This window comes from Heterocephalus glaber, unplaced genomic scaffold, assembly GCF_053883595.1.
Source record: "Heterocephalus glaber isolate CG9 unplaced genomic scaffold, H.glaber_assembly_v1.0 deba00001606, whole genome shotgun sequence".
Lineage (NCBI taxonomy): Eukaryota > Metazoa > Chordata > Mammalia > Rodentia > Bathyergidae > Heterocephalus > Heterocephalus glaber.
The window spans coordinates 36792508-36809853 of record NW_028258377.1 but is presented as its reverse complement, the minus strand read 5'-3'; the positions used below and the strand labels follow the sequence as shown (position 1 = coordinate 36809853).

Genomic DNA, 17346 nt, shown 5'->3' with positions numbered 1-17346 from the left:
AGTGAGAACAAGTCACTTCATCTTTCTGGGCCCTTCTGGCAACTAGTGAAAATACTTCTAGTAACGACTGGAGAATGTGCCAGAAAAAGAGCAAGTGCTTTATGGATTCACTTCCTTTTGCATCAAAAATAATGAGAGTGAGGGGCTGGGGATTTAGCTCAGTGGTTCTGGTGTCTGCCTCACAAGCGCAAGGTCCCGAGTTCGATCCCTGGTACCCACCCCCCAAATAATAATCAGAGTGAAGTTCCCTCCTCTAAGCCAGCTAAGTCTTACTCAGGGTTGCTGCACCTGCAGAGTGCCTGGCCAGAGACTTGGACCTCTGCTGCTTTTTCCTTTCCCAGCAAAGCACCAATGTGCACCCCTGTTCATTCTAGGGGTTCTATGGAGACCTATCCAGGTCTACAAGTTTCTGCCATGGTCATCAATCCTATGGAGCGGGAATTTAGAGGAGTGGACCCTGGGGTAGCACAGTGAGTCACAGACTCTGGGTCATGAGACCCGGCATCTTCTCTAGCCATAGTGCATGGGGACCTTGAATACATCCCTTCACTCTCATCTCGGGGACTGGACAGAATGTGGCCAAGGAGTCCCTCAGTGGAGTAGACAGGTCCACCCCCCATTCCATCTGTCCCAAGGTGAAGGGTGGCTGGCTGTACTGACCCATTTCCTCGCCTGACCAGGTTCTCTTGATGATGGCCTCGTGGTCAGAGTGGGAAGCGAGTGCAGCTGGAGGGAGCCTGGGAGGCACACTGCAGACCACCGGCCGGTGCTTCGAGCTGGGCCCAAAAGTGATGAGTTCATTCAGAGCCACGGCCTTGCTGGGCTCTTGCTGGTTCGAGTTGTGGCAGGAGCTGGTGCTCAGGGGGTCAAGCTCGATGGCAGCCATGGCTTGGGTGTCAACACCGACACTCCTGGCCAGGAGATCTGGGTCCTCCATGGCCACAGGCTTGTGAGACTTGCAGTGGCGGCAGTAGAAGAGAAGTCCAACAGTGGTTATGACGATGAACAGAGTGGCTGCTGTGATGATCAGGAGCTCCTGCTGTCCCCAGTCCCCTCTCTTGATCTCAGGCGTGACTAGGCAGTGTCCTTCTGAGCAACCAATTGCCTCCATTTCACACCTGCAGGGATAGAAGTAATCAGGGCAGAGACTGAGTCATGACACTGCCTTTCCCCTGTCTTCGCACAAAGTCTGGGATAGAGACTTTCAGCCTCAGGCTTACCAATTACCATCTGATGGATGGATGGATGGATGGATGGATGGACGGACGGACGGACAGTCAGTTATCAAACACACCAATGTCAGAACTTTTTATCCTTCCCTGGGAAAGTATGAGCTTCAGCTTTATCCCTACTTATGACCTTTAGGATGTGGGCTCTGGACCTGTCTATTATTTTCCACCAACGAGATCTAGGCAGTGGATATTCTCTCCACAAATAAGGTAGTATTTCCAACCAACCATACTATTGCAGTGGAGGCATGGGTCATACCCAGTTGTCCCCTAGCAAGAACCTCAGGATCCCAGATACAAGTCAGTGGTTGCCTGGTGATAGTGACTGGGCATCATACGACCTACCGGAACCCAACATGGGATTGTACAGATCAGCCATCTGACAGAGGGTGACTTGCTCAGAAAAAGCACCTGAAACCCTATGACCTCAGATCTTCAGTTTGGCATTTCATGGTGTAAGTCTCGTAGGAAACCTGTGTGGCCAGGTGTATTCACTTTTGAGGAATGCTGTACTGGGAAAGTTCCCCTACCTCACCCGAGGCTAGAAAATCTCCCAGTGCCTGAAATTCTACCAACATCTTATTCTTTTCAGCTCCTTTGTCAAAAATCAGTTGGCTGTGGATGCATGGGTTTATTTCTGTTTTCTTCTGTCCTGTTGGTCTCTATGTCTGTTTTGGTGTGTTTTATTATGGTTATGTAGTATGTCTCGAAATCAGGTACTGTGTTGTCTCAAGCTTTGCTCTTTTTGCTCAAGATTGCTTTGGCCATTTGGGGTCTTTTGTGCTTCCATATGAATTTCAGGATTTTTTCTGGTTCTGCGAAGAATGTCATTGGTATTCTGAGGGAAATTACGTGACTGTGCAGATCACTTTGGGTAGTATGGACATGTTAACAATGTCAGTTTTCCAGTTCACAAACATGGGAGGTCTTTCCACCTTTTACTGTCTTCTTTCTTTCTTTGGAGTTCTGTAATTTCTACTGTGGCAGTCTTTTACTTCCTTAGTTATTACTAGCCCCCCTTTTTCCTTGGGTATGACTATTGTGACTGGGGTTGCTTTCATGATTTTTTTTTCTCAGCAAATTCATCACTGGTGTATAGAAAAGCTACTTATTTTGGGATATTGATTTTGTATCCTGCTACTTTACTGAATTTATGAGTTCTAATAGTCTCTTGGTGAAGTCTAGTTTTGTTCTGTTTTTTTTCTGGTACCGAGGATCAAACTCAGGACCTTGTGCTTGTAAGGCAGGCATGGTGCCGCTGAGCTAAATCCCTGGCCCAAGTCTACATTTTCCTATGTATAGAATCATAATGTGTCTATCCCTGGTACCAAAAAAAAAATCATAATCTGCAAAAGGATAACTGACATCTTTTTCTATTTGTATGCCTTTTATTTCTTTTTCTTGCCTAATTTTCTGGTTAAATTTTCTAGTATTGAATAAAAGCAGTGAAAGTGGGCACCCTTGAATTATTCCTGATATTAGAGGAAATGTTTTCAGTTTTTCTCCATTTAGTACGATACTGGCTTTGGGTTTGTCATAGCCTTTATTGTGTTGAAACATACTCTGCTACTTAATGTTCTGTGCTTTTATTGTGAAAGGATATTGAATTTTATTGCTTCTTTTTTAGATAATGGGGATCGAACTCGGGACCTTGCGCTTGCTAGGCAGGTAGTGGAACCACTGAGCTAAATCTCGGGCCCCTGGGATGTTGAATTTTATCAAATACTTTTTCTAGGGCTGGGGATTTAGCTCAGTGGTTCCGCTGCCTGCCTGGCAAGGACAAGGACCCGAGTTCAATCCCTGGTATCAGAAAAACAAAACAAATACTTTTTCTACATTTATTGAGATGATCATGTGATTTTTATTTTTCATTCTAGTTAAGTGATGTATTAAATGTATTTGTACATGGTCAACCATGGTTGCACTTCTGGAATGAAACCAACTCAATCATGATATATGCTCTTTTTCATGTGCTGTTGAATTCGTTTATCATGGACACTCCTCTAAATTTTATTTTGCTGTGTTGTCAGATTTTGTTAAGAGGATGATGCTGGCTTTGTAGAATGAGGCCCTCAATTCTATGGAAGAGTTTAAGAAACACTCCTGTTAGTTCTTTAAATATTTGCTAAAATTTAGCAGTGAAGCCATTTGGCCCTGGGGTTTTCTTTTTTGAAAGAGTTTTTATTACTGATTTAATGTCATTGTTATTAGTCTACTCTTTTAATATCCTTCTGGTTCAACTTTCATAGGTCATGTGTGTCCAGAAATTTGTCTATTCCTTCTAGATTTTCCAATTTGTTAGCATATAGTTTATCAAAATAACCGGTAATGACCCCTTGTATTTCTGTAGTATCAGTTGTAAAGTCTCCTATTTAAGCTGTAGTTTATCTGGAGTCTCTCTGCCTATCTTTTGGTTAGTCTAGTAAAGATTTGTCAGTTTGGCTTGTTTCATTGATAACGTGTATTATTCTTCTAGACATTATTTTATTTATTTCTGCTGTTTAATTCTGTCTTCCACTAATTTTGGGTATGGTTTGTTCTTATTTTTCCAAGACTTTGAGATGCATCATTAGGTTGTTTATTGCTATAAACTTTCAATACTGCTTTGCTGAACATCCCCACAGGTTTTGATGTGTTGTTTCCATTTACACTGGTTTCAGGAAATTTTTAAATTTCTCTTCTGATTTCTTCAGTGACTTACTATTCATTCAGAAGTGCATTATTCATTCTCCACATAAGATTTATAATTGGGCTGGGGATTTAGCTCAGTGGTTTCACCGCCTGCTGCGCAAGCACAAGGACCCAAGTTCCATCCCTGGTACCGAAAAAAAAAAAAAAGATTTATAATGTTTCTCTTGCTGTGGATTTTTAGCTTCATTCCATTGTGATCAGAAAAGACACAGGTATGATTTCAATTCCTTTGAATTTGTTAAGATTTGTTTTGTGACCTAATACATGGCCCGTTCTACAGGAAGTTCCAAGTGCTAACAAAAAGAAGAACGTGTATTCTGCAGTTGGGGAGAATCTTTTGTAAAGGTCTAGATGTAGTTTAACTCTGAAGCTTCTTTGTTGATATCTTGTCTACATTATTTATCCATCGGTGAGAGTGGGGTATTGAAATTCCCTTTATTATATTGGGGTTTGTCCTTCCCTTTAGGTCTAATAGTGTTTCTTTTATAAAATTAGGTGCCATGCTATTAGGTACATATAGTTTTATAATCATTATATCTTTTTTTTTTAATACTGAAGATTGAACCTAGGGCCTTTGCACTGAGGTATGTAACCAGCTCTTTTTAATTTTTTATTTTGAGACAGGGACTGGCTAAGCTGCTAAGTTGCCCAGGCTGGGCTTGGACTTGCCATCCTCTTGCCCCAGCCTCCCAGAGTGCTGGGATTACAGGTGTGCACCATCACACATGGCCCATTGTATCTTCTTGACAAACTGATCCCTTGATCATTAGTGACCTTCTCTGTCTCCATACAGATTTTCCCTTAAAGTCTGTTTTGTTAGATATAAATACAGCTATTCCTGCTTGTTACCAGATTCCATTTGGTTGGAATATTACTTTCCATCATTTCACTCTAGTTGTGTGTCTTTACTGATGAGGTGCGTTTCTTGTAGGCAGCATATTGGGTCTTGTTTTTAATCCATTCAGTCTGTATCTCTTAACCGGTGAAGGAAAACCATTTACATTCAGAATTATTAGTGAAATATACAGGCATGTGTCCATCATTTTATTAATTTTCTTCTGGTTTTGAATATTTTTTGCTTGACTCATTTATAGTTTGATGGTTTCCTGTATGGATAACGTTATTCTCTTCTATTCCTTGTTTACATATCTACTTTTACAATGGGACTTACACTGTCACATGTGATTATGATGGTGGTTATCTTCTACTTCTGAGTGTTGGCCTCTTTTAAGCATCCTTTGTAAGGCTGTTTTGGCCCGAATTTCCTGAGTTTTTGCTTATCTTGGAAGATCTTTATATCTCCTTCAATCTGAAGGACGGATTCTGCAAGGTATAGTAATCTTGATTCAATAGTTATTTTTTCTTGGAATTTGAAATATTCCATGCCTCCTTGGGTTGTACGATTCCTACAGAGAAATCTGTTAGTCTTTGTGTTTGCACTTAAATGTGACTTGTGTTTTTCTGTTGCAGATTTTTATTTTCGTAATTTTAATTTTATTTTTTTCCAGGGATTGAACTCAGGACGTTGTACTTGCAAGCCAGGCACAGTGACACCGAGCCACATCCCTGGCTCTGTTGCAGATTTTTAAATTCTTTACCCTATACTTCTGACAGTTTGACTAATGTTATGATCAGGAACTTTTCTGATCATGTTGATTTGGATTCTGAATGCCTCCTGCACCTGCATGCCATGTCTTTCCCAGAGTAGGGAAGTTTTCTGCTATGGTTTTATTGAATAGTTTTTCTATGCCTTTAACCTTTATTTTTCCCCCTTCACATATGCTCATGATGAGGTGAATGTTTGATCTTTTAAGGGTGTCCAAATATCTGGTATGTTCTCCATTATGTTTTCTTTATTTCTGTCTGAATGGGATATTGCAAAACACCTTTCTTCAAGCTGCAGGATTCTTCCACTTGCTCTAGTGCATTGTTGAGGCTTTCAACTGAATTTTTTTTATCTGACGTATAGACGTCTTCATTTATAAGATTTCTGATTGGTTCTTTTTCAGACTATCTCTTTGCTCATTTACACCTTGCATTTACTAATTTCTTTTAACTGTTTATGTATTCTCTTGGGTTTCAGTGAGCTTTTTAATCATTTTAAAAATTCTTTGAGGCATTTCACCCACTTCACTATTTTTGGAATCTGTTACTAGAGAGCTATAAACTTTAGGAGGTATCAGATTGTTTGTTTTTTTTAAGTCTATGTTGAATTTGCACATTTGGTGAAGTGGATCTCTGCCACTTTACGGGAGGGCCTTCCTGGTAAGTGGCTGTCTTGGGGACCATTGTTATCCAATGCTGAGTTTTATTTTCAGTTGGATGCTGTACTGTAGCTCCTTAGGCTGTGATTGGTGAGTTTGAGCGGTGTGTACCATGTTGGTGTTGAGGTGCCACTGACTCTGCAGGTTGTAGAAGAGTGAGGACACCTGGCAGCTCAGGCAGGTGTGTAGCTCCCAGAGCGCAGACCCTGGGTGGTCAGTCACTCCTACAGAGGGGGACTGGTGGCCCTACGGGATGATGGGGATTTCCTCAGGCACTCCTGCTCTTGACTTTTTAAAATTTACTTTTCATTTGTATCTGGCTATGTCTGCTGACTCTTACTTGAATGTGTCTCTGGCACTGGTTACACCAGTAGTGGTGAGAGGTGTAAAGCACCTGCCACTGACTAGATGCTGGTGTGGGTCTAGGTGCTTCAGGGCAGAGCTGAGGGCGGGCTCAGAGCCCCCCACTAGGGCACTCACACTCAGTCTTGCCAGCAGTGCGTGACCAGACAAGGTATGGGGGCAACCAGTACCGGGGGCCTGCATAGAGCAGTGGCAGCAAGAGCTCTAATATTCTTCTCTGCTGTCCCTGTGGCCATGCCTGCCTAAGCATGAGGTAGGGATTGGGGGCTTTTGTCCCCCGATTTTTTTTTTTTGGTACCAGGGATTGAACTCAGGACCTTGCGCTTGTGAGGCAGGCGGTGGAACCACGGAGCTAAATCCCCAGTCCCTCTCCCCTGATTTTTTCAGTTTCAGTGCCTGCCAGGGATCAAGTCACAGTTGGGGATGGACATTTTCATCTCAGCTGAGGCACTCGCAGGATGGAGAGAAAGAGTGCAATGTGACTGGCTTTGGGAAACTTTCTCTCCAGCTCTTCTTAGGCTCTGTTCCTGGGGCAGGACTAGATCTAAGCCACCTTGGCATCGCTCAAAACCACCCGGCATGCCTCTCTGGAGACTCAGGTTTTGCTCTGCTGTACTCAGCCCTGGGACATCAGTGGTAGGAACTGCGTGGGCAATGCCCCCAGTCCTGACCCAAGTGAGACCGCAGTCAACTGCCACACTGCTCCCCGATTCCCCAGTTGTGACCGGCACCCTCCTCTCCCCCTCTGTGTCACAATACCTCTTCCCATTCAGTAGCGCACTCAGTGGGTTTGTGTCACAGTAACTACCAAGCCATGTCTGGCTCTTGAGGCAGCCCCCACTGAGCCAGGGCAGCAGAAAGTGTGGGTTCCCAGAGACGAGAACAGGCATGGGCTTCTGACCTCCGAAGTAGTGCAGCCTCAAACTGGAGATACGGCACTCTGGTGGCCTGCTGGGAGGTGAAGCTAACTCCTTTTCCAGAGCCAGACTACTGTGTGGATTGCAGACCTCTTATCTGTTCAGGCTGTCAGTCTGCAAGGACTGTGAAACTTTCAGGATCGCCAGTATCTGTGCTGATAGTGTGCTGGGACTCTCTTTCATCTTTACCCCTTCCTACCCCCGTCATGCAGCCAGCCAGGGCAGCCTGTGACAGGATGTCTTGTTTTTCTTGCTGTGATGCTGTCCCGGGTCTCTGGGTTTTACAAAGTTTCTGTTTGCCTACTGTTGAATGGTATTACTCTCCCAGTGCTGCCCACTCCCTATGCAGCTGTCTAGCTATTGCTTTGGTTCCTCTTTGGGGAGAAGCAGGTGAGTGTTGGGTGCCTCTCTTCAGCTGTCTTTCCAGGCTTCACCTTTGTGCACTTTTCAGAGGGTCTGGGAAAGCTTTCCCCACCTAACCTGAGTCCAAAAGATCTCCCAGTGCCTGAAATCTCACCACCAACAGTTCTTGTGGATTCAGTGTTGTTTTTTCCAAGTTCCTCTGTTAAAATGCAAGCACTGCTTTCCTCATGTGGCACGATGTGTCCCCACCACACATCTGACGAATAGCATTCCCTGTGGCAAACAGGGCAGGGGCTTGGGTGGGAAATGACAGTTGCTGAGAGAAAGGACTCACATCAGCAACATGTAGAGTAACCTTGGGCAAACCCTTTGTCTCTCTGGGCCTCAGTTTCCCTGTCTGTAAAATGGTGGGTGGATTTCATCACTGGTTCATACACAGGCTGTTAGCAAGGAGATCCCTTGTTAAAAATAAAATCCAAGCCCTTTCTTGGAACTTCTGATTTTTTAGTTGGTCTAGCTGGGATCTGGGAAACTATTCTTCCCAAGTCTCTCTCATGACTTCTTAAAGGATCCGAAGTGTGGGAGCCACAGGACCAGCTTATTGTCAACATCTCTTAACCTCTAGGATTCTAAGAACAATTCTTGTTCCCTCACAACTCCCACTGCCAGCATGGTAGGAGGTACGGACAGCTCGCAGTGGGTGTGAGACCGGGCAGCTCCTGTTCCAAGCAGAGGTATTTTCTACTTTCTGGAAAGGCACGGAGCTAAGCAAGCACAGCCACTTATTTTCAGATTTCAGCAAAGATCGGAACTGAGGAGCTGCTGTGGAGTATACATTCCTGGGCCAAGCATCTGACCCAGTGGATTCAGAATAGGGATTGGGAAAGCACCTCTGTCCTCCCAACGTGCTTTGATACAGGTGGTCAGAGGAGAGGGGGAAAGCCTACAGGCCATCTCTCTGCAGCACTCAGTCCCTGGAATCCCAGGGACATCTCCAGGTGTCAGAATGAAAAGGTCATTCCCTAATAGTGCCCCACCCAGAGTGAAGAGCCAGGGGCAGGTGGCCTCTCCTGTACTCACCTGTCCCCCATGTGCGGGTGTGGGCAGGTACAGGAAGCTCCTTCAGAGGAGGAGATGCAAGCGCCCCCTTCCGGGCAGGGCGTGGAAGTACAGTTCTCTCTGTGTTCACAGTGCTTCCCAGAGAACAGCGGGGGACACTTGCAGATATAGCCTGGGAGAAAGAGCAGGAGGGTGAAGGCTCACTGGCCAGGCAGTTAGATGGGACCGCAGGCACGTGTGCAAACCACACACCCGTGCGCCTGTTAATCATCACTGTTTATGGGGCCGCCTCTGGCCGAACACCAGTGGTCCCTGGCGTTAAACTACCTACAGGCAAGGAGAGAAACAGGCATCTGAAGAGTAGCAATGGACAGAATACAGCACTAACAATAATCCACACTTATTTACAGTTAGTCACTGGTGTGAGGATCTTTGTGTTTTAGCTCATTTGATCCTGATTCAATTGGTCTAGAAATCAGGTACCTGACATCGGGTGCCATTATGTCCTTCTGGGTGACATCCTTATCGAGGTTGCTGGCTCCTAGCTCTTACCTGTGCTGAGGGTCTGTGAGCACTCCCCACCGTTGAGGCAAGGGTTCTGGCTGCAGGGGTCTCCGGGCAGACAGCATCGGCTCAGGGCCCATCTGTCCAGTAAGCCTGCTGTCTTCCTGCCATGGCCCAGCAGCTCTAGTCCCTCCCCGTTGACCACAACAGCATCCAGGCAGCCCTCAAAGCCCTGGGAAATGTTCAAGGAAGAACGAGAGAGGACAAGGGCACCCAGCACGAGGTGTCTTTCAGGCCTCAGAGCCTGGCACGTGTCCGGGACAACAAGGGAGACGTTGCCTATGCTGTCGACCGACAGGCGAAGGGAAGTTTCTGTCTCCTCCACCAGGATGGAGTGCCACTCGTGGTCATTCACATGGCGCTGGGAGGAGAGGTTTCCATAGAAACCACCTGCACAGTGGTATTCCAGCCAGGGCACTCCATGGGCCAGCTGCAGAGAAAACCCAGACAGCCGTCAGCAAAGCCAGGAAGTCCTTGGAAACCTGCTAACTGGTTCCCAGTTTAAAGAACACTGCTTCATGTGTAGGTAGGAGGGGTAGTTTTTGGTGATTTTCAAGCTGTTCTAGACATTGCATTTGTGGAACATAAAAACCTTCGGTCTCGTTTGGCTTCACACATTGAATGGGATGGAATGAGGGAATCATCTCCATTTCACAGATGAGGAAACTGAGGCACAGAGATGGCTTACTAAGTGTGAGCCTGTAGTTTGGATTCTTTTTTTTTTTTTTGGTACCAGGGATTGAAATCGAACTCAGGTCCTTGTGCTTGTGGGGCAGGCAGCAGAACCACTGAGCTAAATCCCCGGCCCTATAGTTTGGATTCTTCATGGCCCATCCTATGTTCCACACTTGGAAACGTTGGCATTCAGGGGTTCAGAACAGCTCCCTCCCTCTCCCACTTATTTATTCAGTCATTTATGAGCTCTCAAAGTGGGGCTACAAGACCTTTCAGAGGCGTCAGGGAGGAAAACTGTTTCCATCATAACCCTAAGACATCATCTGCCTGCTTTGCCCTCATTTTCTCACAAGTGTACAGTGCAGTTTTCCAGATGGATGTAATTATTTTGCATAGAAATGTGGCATTTATATTAAAGGAGGTAAGCAATAAATAAAGATACTAAAAATGTTGACAGTTACAACCCATATAAGCATAACTTCCTTGAGATCCTCAGCAATTTTAGAATGTAGAAAGTCTTGGAATTAAAAAGTTAGAGGGCCAGCATAGCCGTGCGGGCAGAGCGGTCCTGGGCTGACTGCAGCCCTACTCTGTCCGGCTCGCCATGCCCACTTGCGACCAGGAGCTGGTGAGGACACCCGGGCATGCCCACCAGCTGCCAGCATAAACAACAGCCCCCCCCCCCCGCCAGCTGTGCAGCTACCTGGTTTCACACTACAGAGGCAGAGGGGGACATAAAGGCCATAGTCCTGAGCTGCAGATGTGAACAACAGAGAGAGGGCCTCTCTCAGGCTCCCTGATGAAAACTGAAGCCCACTGGAAAAGTGAAGGGAGTCTGCAATAAAGGCACACCAGACTACCGTACTTGGTAAGTTGGAGGGATCATCACCTCCCATCGGAACCTGGACTATCTTCAGGGGAAGAGTAGCTGGACCTGCAGTAGAGCCTTGCAGAGTTCAACCCTGCAGGAGGACAGGGAGCTCAACTTGGGACTTGTAGCCAGAAATCTGCCTGAATCTCACAGGTCTGTGACTGGCTTGCTGAGACTCATTGACTTATATCTGCACACTGCTGCTCACATTGTCTATTGTGACAGCAGAGACATACCCTGAAGGAGGCCCTTCATTTTTTTTTTTTTTTTTTTGGTACCAGGGATTGAACTTGGGTCCTTGTGCTTGCAGGCCCTTCATTTTTATCTTTGATTTGTTATTTTCAAAATTACCACTATTTTTTTTTGCTCTTTTTTTCTTTCTTTTCTCTCTTTTCTTTCTCTCTCTCCTTTGCTCCCTTGCTGTCCCACATTGTTCTTCAGCTCCCTCTGTGTTCCTGTTCTGGCCCCAATTCATATTTCTTCTTTATTTTTCTTTTCTTCTCTTTCCTTCTCTCACCTGTGTCCTGTGGCCTCACTGCTAACCTTCCCCTATCCTTCTATCTACCTATCCCTCCCTCCCCAACTCCTTGTAACGCCCCATCCCGAAGGGTAAAGTTGCTATATTGAAGAGTTTATTCACTATAAACATATGTTGGGTTGGTCCACGATTTTGATTTAATTCACACAGTTAAAGGTGATAGATTAATAACTACCACAAATTGTCATTTTCTAAGAGGTACTTGATGCTATGGTGTTGCTGATTGTATCAACTGGGCTAAGGTGTTGTGATTGAGCTAATCGGGTTATCCTTCCTGGTATAATGAAAATGAGACAGGCTCAGAGTCATTAGAGACTCAAAACCTAAAGACCAGCTGTATCTGGAAGACACCTCTGAGAAGCAATCATTCCATAAGGGTTCTAATTACAAGCAACAAAAATACAATAAGCAACTTCAAAGTATCAACCCAGGAACTAAACCAAGGACAGTACCAAAAACAAAAATGAGAAGACATTTAAGCAAGGTACAGACTCAGACTTCCACCCCACAAAAGGCAAATTCTAGGGGAAACAAGGTGGAAAAGTCTGATAATCAACCACCTGGACACCCTGAACTGATACCTCAGGAAGTAACAAAACAGATGAATGAGGCTCTAGAAAAATTCAAAGCAGAAATAATCTCCCAGATAACTACAGAGATGGTGAGCAGAGTGAAAGACATGATTAGAGGCTCTAGAACACAAACAGATAAAAAAAAAATATGAGCTCAGAAATATGCTGGAAGCCATGAATGCCCAGCATAAGAAAGAAATGGAAACCATGATGGCCCAACATAAGAAATGGAATCCATGATTAAAAACTCCATTGAAAGTATGCACATCAGATTAAGGGAATGTGAGGAGAGAATATCAGATATAGGTATAGAAGAATATCAAAAATACAAGATAGGATTGTGGTTAAGGACCATGAAAACAGAGATTTCTTAAAAATAGTAAGGGGAAAAAAAAATAGGGACTATGAGAAATCAATCCAGCAGCTGCTAGATGATGCAAAGAGGAATAACATAAGACTGATAGGAGTCCACAAAAAAACAGGAGAAAGTACAATTGACATAAAAAACCCGTTCACAGAATAGTAGAAAACTTCCCAGACAGAGGTGGAGAAGGAAAGCCCATCAGAATCATGGCAGACTTCTCGACACAAACCCTCAAATCAAGGAGAGCCTGAAGTGAAGTATTTCAAGCCCTAAAAGAAAGTAACTTCTAACCTAGACTGTTGTATCCTGCAAAATTATCTTTCAAAATTGATGGGGAAATTAGATACTTCCACGACAAAGAACACCTGAGAAATTTCATGAACACCAAACCAGCACTCCAGACAATTCTAAACAATATCCTAGAAAAATACAAGGAAGGTCACAACTCCATGAGGCCCAACAGAGGGAAGCCACCAGGCAAGGTAAGATACTAAAGGGAAAGGGGGCGGGGGGGGGGGGAGAAAAGAGCTAACAACACTAAAACATGACAAGGATGAGTCAATATCAATTGTAACTATCAATGGCCTCAATTCACCAATCAAAAGAAATAGACTGACAGAATGAATTAAGAAGCAAAATCCAGCAATATGCTGTATACAAGAAACACACCTAACAAAAAGAAATTCATAAGTAAAAGGATGGAAAACAGTTCTCCATGCAACAGGAACCCAGAAGAAAAGCAGGGAGTAGCAATCTTATTTGCAGACAAAGTAGATTTCAAACCAAAACTGAGAGAGACAAAGATGGTCACTACATCCTTGTGAAGGGAACAATCCAAGAGGAAGAGATGACAATCCTAAATATATATGCACCAAATACGAATGCCCCCAACTATACAAAACAAATATTAATGGACATGAAAAACCAACTAAGCACTAATACAGTTGTAGTGGGGGAATCTCAATATCCCATTTTCACATTTAGACAAAAAATTAATGAAATTCTAGAACTGAACCAAGCTATTGAACAAATGGACTTAATAGATGTTTACAGAGTGTTCCACCCCACAAAATCAGAATACACATTCTTTTCGGCTGCACACAGGTCATTCTCCAAAATAGACCACATGCTAGTTCATAGGACATGTCTAAGTAAATGTAAAAGAATTGAAGTTACCCCCTGTATATTATCAGACCATAGTGCAATAAAATTGGAGATCAATAATTTAAGGAACCGCGAAACTCCCACAAACACATGGAAACTGAATAACACCCTCCTGAACAACCAATGGGTCACAGAGGAAATTAAAGAAGAAATTAGACAGTTTCTACAAGTAAATGATAATGCCAGTACAACATAAAGGAATGTATGGGACACAAAGAAGTTCTATGCGGGAAATTCATAGCAGTGAATGCCCATATTAGGAAAACAGAGAGAACTCAGATAAATAACTTAATGCAGAACCTCAAGCTCCTAGAAAAGAAGAGCATAACAAACCCAAAGCTTGTACAAGAGAGAAAATTATAAAGATCAGAGCAGAAATCAATGCAATGGAGACTAAGGGAACGATTTAAAAAATTAATGAATCAAAGAGTTGTTTTTTTGAAATAATAAAACTGATAAACCTTTAGTCAACCTTATCAAAAAAGGAAATAAAAGGCTCAAATCCATGCAATTAAGGATGAAAAAGGTGAAGTCACAACAGACCCAGCAGAAATCCAGAGGATCATCAATACCTACTTCAAGAACCTGTACTTTAATAAAATGGAAAACACAGAAATGGACAGATTCCTAGATACATATGAATTACCAAAGTTGAATGAAGAAGATATAGAAATTCTAAACACCAATTACAATGAGTGAAATTGAAAATGTAATAAAAAATTCATCAACAAAGAAAACCCCAGGTCCTGATGTCTTCACTGCTGAATTCTACAAGACATTTAAAGAAGAACTATTGCCATTACTCTTTAAACTCATCAAGGAAATTGAAAGGGAAGCAAAGCTTCCAAATTCATTCCTGGAAGCAAGTGTTAGTTTGATTTCAAAACCGGGGAAAGACCCAACCCAAAAAGAGAACTACAGGCCAATCTCCCTAATGAACATAGATGCAAAAATCCTCAAGAAGATACTGGCAAACAGAATACAGAGTGTCATCAAGAAGATCATACAGCCTAACCGAGTCAGATTTATCCCAGGGATGCAAGGATGGTTCAACATTTGTAAATCAATAAATGCAATACACCATATTAACAGAGTCAAGGACAAAAACCATATGATCATCTCAATAGACGCAGAAAAGGCATTTGATAAAATCCAGCACCCATTCATGATAAAAACCCTACAGAAAATTGGAATAGAAGGTCTTTATCTCAACCTGATTAAGGCTATCTATGAAAAACCCATAGCCAATATCATACTAAATGGTCAAAAACTGAAAGCTTTCACGTTAAAATCAGGAACAAGACAAGAATGGCCACTCCTGTTCAATATATTCCTGGAAACATTAGCCACAGAAATTAAAAAAGAGAAAGAAATAAAAGGAATAAAGATAGGAAAGGAAGAAGTTAAACTGTCATTATTTGCTGATGATCTGATACTTTACATAGAAGACCCAAAAAACTCATCCAAAAGACTTCTAGACTTAATTGACAGATTCAGTAGAATAGCTGGATATAAGGTCAACACTCAAAATACAATAGCCTTCTTATACACAAATAGCAAATTCACTGAGAGAGAAATTCGGGAAACAATTCCTTTTACAATAGCATCCAAAAGGGGCTGGGGATTTAGTTCAGTGGTTTCACTGCCTGCCTTGCAAGTGCAAGGTCCTGAGTTTGATCTCTGGAACTAAAAAAAAAAAAAAAAAGTGATACAATAGCATCCCCAAAAATGAAATATCTAGGAATAAATCTATCAGAGGAAGCAAAAGACCTCTACACTGAAAACTACATCACTCTGAAAAAGGAGATCAAGGAGGATAAAAGAAAATGGAAAGACATCCCTTGTTCCTGGGTAGGAAGAACCAATATAGTGAAAATGGCCATACTTCCAAAACTACTATATAGATTTAATGCAATGCTGATTGAAATTCCAACAATATACTTCACAAAACTAGAGAAAACAATCCAAAAATTCATTTGGAACAAGAAGAGACCTAGAATAGCAAAAGGAATTCTAGGCAACAGAGACATGGCTGGTGGTATCACAATCCCCAACTTGAAAGTATACTACAAAGCTACTGTGATAAAAACACCATGGTACTGGCAAAGAAACAGACCCGAGGATCAGTGGAATAGATTTAGAAGATGCAGAAACAACTCCAGACATACTCAGCCACCTCATCTTTGACAAAGGAGCCAACCACCCTCATTGGAGGAAAGATAGCCTATTTAATAAATGGTGTTAGAAAAACTGGATTTCAACCTGCCAAAGATTAAAACTAGACCCATACTTATCACATGCAGCAAACTAAGATCAAAGTGGATTAAAGATCTAAATATTAAGACAGAAACAATAAACTTGCTGGAAGATAAGTTAGGTAGAACTCTTGAAGACATTGGCCTAGGAAAAGACTATGAACAAAACCTCAGTAGCACAGGAACTAGCACAAAGAATCAACAACTGGGATCTCATCTTATTAAAAAGCTTCCGCACTGCAAGAGAAACCACCAACAGAGATAAAAGACAACCTACAATGTGGGAAAAATTTTTAGCAGCTGTAACTCAGACAAAGGTCTACTATCTAGAATATATAACGAACTGAAAAAAATCAGACCCCCCCCAAATTCAAAGACCCAATTCAAAAATGGGCATCTGAAATGAAGACATTTCTCAGACAAAGAAGTAAAAGCAGCAAATAAATATATGAAAAACTTCAACATCACTGGTCATTTGAGAAATGCAGATAAAAACAACACTGAGATTCCACCTCACCCCAGAAAGAATGGCTGCTATCAAGAAATCAACCAATAACCAATGCTGACGGGGGTGTGGGGAGAAAGGAACCCTTCTCCATTGTTGGTGGGAGTGTAGACTGGTGCAACCACTGTGGAAGTCAGTATGGAGATTCCTCAAAGAACTAGGGCTGGAGGTCCCATTTGACCCAGCTATTCCCCTGCTGGGGATCTTCCCAAAAGAATTAAAAGAATCATACCACAGTGATATATGTGTACCCATGTTCATAGTGGCACAGTTTGTAATAGCTAAAGCTTGGAAGCAGCCCAAATGCCCATCAACTGGAGACTGGATAAAGAAGATGTAGTATTTTTTTTCTATAAAATGGAGTACTAGTCAGCCATAAAGAATGAGAAACTAAAGACATTTATAGCTAAGTGGATGCACATTGAGGCCATACTCTTAAGTGAAATAAATGGGACACACGTGTAGATACTGAATAATTTCTCTAGTGTGAGAAACTGAAAGTGTAAATAAGGACTAAAATGAATAATTGATAATTTGAAATAGGAAGCAAAGGTCCAAAGGGGGAGGGGTGGTGGGAGGGGAAGGGGAAAGGAAAGAAGGGAAAGGAAAAATGATGAGAAAAGAAAAAATGGAAATGAAGTCTATGTAAATAGGGAAGGGAGCACAGGGAATGGGGAAAAAAAATAAGAACCAAGATCCATCATGTACAGGTGCAAGCACCCAGTGAGAAATGTAAACATATTGTATACCTAAAATGCACCAATAAAAGAGTCTAAGGAAAAAAAAAGTTAGAGAACTCTGGCTTAGAACATTTTTGTCCACTCCCAAGAAGTAGGCATCCCAATGGCCCAATGTTTTTCTGTTCACGTTGGGCTAGGCAGTTTCCTCTGGGTAAAATTTGAAGGACTAACCCACTGTTTCCTAGAAGTGACCCACTTACCCATCACCTTTT

The 17346-nt window shown here is 42.8% G+C and overlaps 2 protein-coding genes across 9 annotated transcripts in view; one reads left to right on the top strand and one right to left on the bottom strand.

Moving 5' to 3' along the window:
• Fat2 (FAT atypical cadherin 2) overlaps positions 1–17346 on the bottom strand; it is a 142254-nt gene that overhangs the window by 4296 nt on the left and 120612 nt on the right. For all 5 annotated transcript variants that reach the window (XM_087194932.1, XM_021240976.2, XM_004836552.4 and 2 more), the window contains 3 exons: positions 9439–9880; positions 8908–9058; positions 661–1118 (listed from right to left, as the gene is read on the bottom strand). In XM_087194932.1, coding sequence (XP_087051058.1) covers positions 661–1118; positions 8908–9058; positions 9439–9880 — 1051 coding nt within the window. The remainder of the gene's footprint in view (positions 1–660; positions 1119–8907; positions 9059–9438; positions 9881–17346) is intronic.
• The window catches only part of Slc36a1 (solute carrier family 36 member 1), an 86043-nt gene that overhangs the window by 51691 nt on the left and 17006 nt on the right, over positions 1–17346 (top strand). The window lies entirely within an intron of this gene.